Source organism: Hevea brasiliensis, chromosome 8 (genome assembly GCF_030052815.1).
Source record: "Hevea brasiliensis isolate MT/VB/25A 57/8 chromosome 8, ASM3005281v1, whole genome shotgun sequence".
Taxonomy (NCBI): domain Eukaryota; kingdom Viridiplantae; phylum Streptophyta; class Magnoliopsida; order Malpighiales; family Euphorbiaceae; genus Hevea; species Hevea brasiliensis.
This window is the reverse complement of record NC_079500.1, coordinates 97,008,646-97,011,591: the sequence shown is the minus strand read 5'-3', so window position 1 is coordinate 97,011,591 and position 2,946 is coordinate 97,008,646. Positions and strand designations below refer to the sequence as shown.

The window sequence follows — 2,946 nt, the reverse complement described above, 5'->3', positions numbered from 1 at the left end:
ATTAAAAAATTTATCTAACCTTTGTAAATACTATTTCAATAATTTTCGATGAAAAATAATTTTTTATAATATAAATTATTATAATGATATTAATATTTAATTAATAGATTCAAATAATGATTAAAATAATTATTTTTTTAGTATAAAATGAAATGAGGTAAATATATAATTTTATAGTTACTTATAATGAATAAGGTAATTTTTAAAATAAAATTAAAATTTATGAATTTTTAAGTAATAAATTAAAATTAAAAAATAAAAATAAAATATGAGATAAAATTTAAAAAGAAATCATAAAAATTATTTTTTAAAATTTAAAATACTTGCAATAATATCTCTTTTTTATTTTTTATTATATTAAAAAATATTTTAAAATTATTTCTCTTCAATATACAAGATCGAAATAGAAAAATGCATTTTTTAAATTACTTGAAAATGAAATTTAATATTAAAATATAAAATATCTAAAGAAAATACATTATTTTCTAATTCAAGTAATTAATTTTTCTGATAAATTAATTAAATTTTATTTTATTAAGATTAATTGAACTTTAAAATTTAATCAAAGAGATTCGAATAAACCATAACAAAATAACCTACCCCTCAATTAATACACCAGAAAACCAGTTCACACACCAGAGGCAAACATCTCTTAAACGGCAACTTAAACGTCGTTTGTGATCTACCAATGAGAAAAGGCCAAGTTTCAAACGATCAAAGCGTAGTAAGCACGCTAACAACTTCGACGCGGTTTTGCCGTTAATAGCCTCCCTTTTCAGTTTTTCTTCTTTGATTTCCATATATGGCTTCTTGTTCCCCGATTTCTATTTCACTTCGTTCCTCACAAAGCTCTCCCTTTCAAGCAAAGCGCACACACACACAGACAGAGAAGGGCTAAAGAGAGAGAGAGAGAGGGTTTTGTGATTTGATGTCATCACCGACGGCGTCGTATTGGTGCTACAGGTGCAGCCGTTTCGTTCGAGCATGGAGGCAGGAGGGGGCCGAGGACAGAATCACTTGTCCAGACTGCGAAACCGGGTTCGTCGAAGAGCTCGAGATCCAAGAAGACCCGTCCAATCGGAGATTGCTTCCTCCGTCTTCTTCTGCGGCTGCCGCGGCAGCCAGCGCCGCTATGTTAATGATTGGTACTCTTCCGACAACAGATCAAAATAATCCTATTCGTAGAAACCGTAGAAACGCCGGTGACCGCTCCCCGATTAACCCTGTCATCGTACTTCGTGGAGGAGGAGGAGCAGGACAATCCGATGGTGGTGAGAACGAGGGTAGTAGACGCGGATTCGAGTTGTATTATGACGATGGAAGTGGGTCTGGGTTGAGACCGTTGCCGCCGAGCATGTCGGATTTTTTACTGGGATCTGGGTTTGAAAGGTTATTGGATCAGATATCGCAGATTGAAATCAATGGGCTAGGCAGATACGAGCATCCGCCGGCGACGAAATCGGCGATTGAGTCGATGCCAACTGTAATTATAAGCGAGTGGCACACGTCCATGGAGTCGCACTGTGCGGTGTGTAAAGAGCCCTTCGAATTGGAATCGGAGGCGCGAGAAATGCCTTGTAAGCACATATATCATTCGGATTGTATACTTCCATGGCTCTCACTTCGAAATTCATGCCCAGTTTGCCGGCACGAGTTGCCTGGGGATGATGAATCGAGTAACGGGCAGGTCTTGGGGGAGAATAATAATGATAATGAGGAAGCGGCTGTGGGATTGACGATATGGAGGTTGCCGGGAGGTGGGTATGCAGTTGGGAGGTTTACGGGAGCAAGGAGTGGGACGAGAGAGCTGCCAATGGTTTATACTGAGATGGACGGTGGGTTTAATAATGGGGGTTTGCCTAGGAGCATATCATGGGGGCCAAGGGGAGGGGGCAGAAGTAGAGAGAACGGAGGTGGCGGCGGAGGGGGTGGTGGTAGTTGGCTTGGTTTGGGTCGGGCTTTAAGGCATTGGTTTACTTGTTTTGGTGGTGAGGTTTCTGGAGAGAACTCAAATTCAGATTCGAGAATTAGGAGGGCAAGAAGTAGGTCTTTTTGGCATTTTAATGACACTGCTTCTTCAAGGAGGGGAAGGGTCTGGGATGTGGAGGTTAATGGTGGAAGAAGGAGAAGGTGAAAGCTGAAAACTTTGCCTATGGTGGTGGTGGTTTTAAGTTATTGTAAATGTTAATATATGAGAAAGCTGAAGATAAAAAGACTTCCTTCTTTTGGAAAATAAGGGAAATTTGAAGAAAAAGAGTTGAGCAAGAGCAACGCACCAGAGATTGGCATTTGCAGAGTTGGAGGTACAGGGCAAGCTCCCCCTGTCTTGGTTTTTTTTTTTCCCCCTTTTTTTCTTTATAATTTATTTATGTAATTTATAGTTAGAAGCGGCTTCTTTCCTTTACTGCAATTCTTTCCTCGGAAAATTTATAAATCCACTATTCATCAGTCGTCAGAGCTTTCAATTGGGCAATGGATTTTTTCTGTGAAAACTTGCAAGCAAATCTTTTTGGAGAAGTCCCTTTTATTGGATTGAAATTGTGACTTGGATTTATCAACTATCAAAGATTTTTCCCCCTTCTAAATATAACAATCAATTAATTTCAAATTGGCCATAGTCAACCTGTGAACCAACAACTGTTATAGAAATTTGGTATTGAGGATAGGAATTTGTTTGGGAGAATGTGTTTTCACTGAAACGTAAGGTCATTGAATCAACAGACATCAAGAATCTTGTTATTTTGATGGATGATAAAGAAAGAAGAAAATCTTGATGTGGGAATATCTACACTTGGGATTGAAGTGTAGATTTCAGTGTGAACTATTTGGGGGACAAGCAAAGCCTAGGGACCAGAAAAAGTGCTCTCTCTTAAACTATCATGCTGTTGGAAGTGCCTAATTTGCTGGAAAGGAATGATTAGAAGAGAGTGTAGGGTGAGGATAAAG

General features: G+C 38.2%; 1 protein-coding gene across 1 annotated transcript; it reads left to right on the top strand.

The window, feature by feature from the left end:
* The first annotated feature begins 583 nt into the window (after window positions 1-583).
* Window positions 584-2,448, top strand: LOC110647426 (probable E3 ubiquitin-protein ligase RHC2A). Its single transcript, XM_021801236.2, has one exon. It carries the CDS (start codon window positions 929-931, stop codon window positions 2,132-2,134), a length of 1,206 nt encoding a protein of 401 aa, XP_021656928.2. The 5' UTR covers window positions 584-928; the 3' UTR covers window positions 2,135-2,448.
* The last annotated feature ends 498 nt before the right edge of the window (window positions 2,449-2,946 follow it).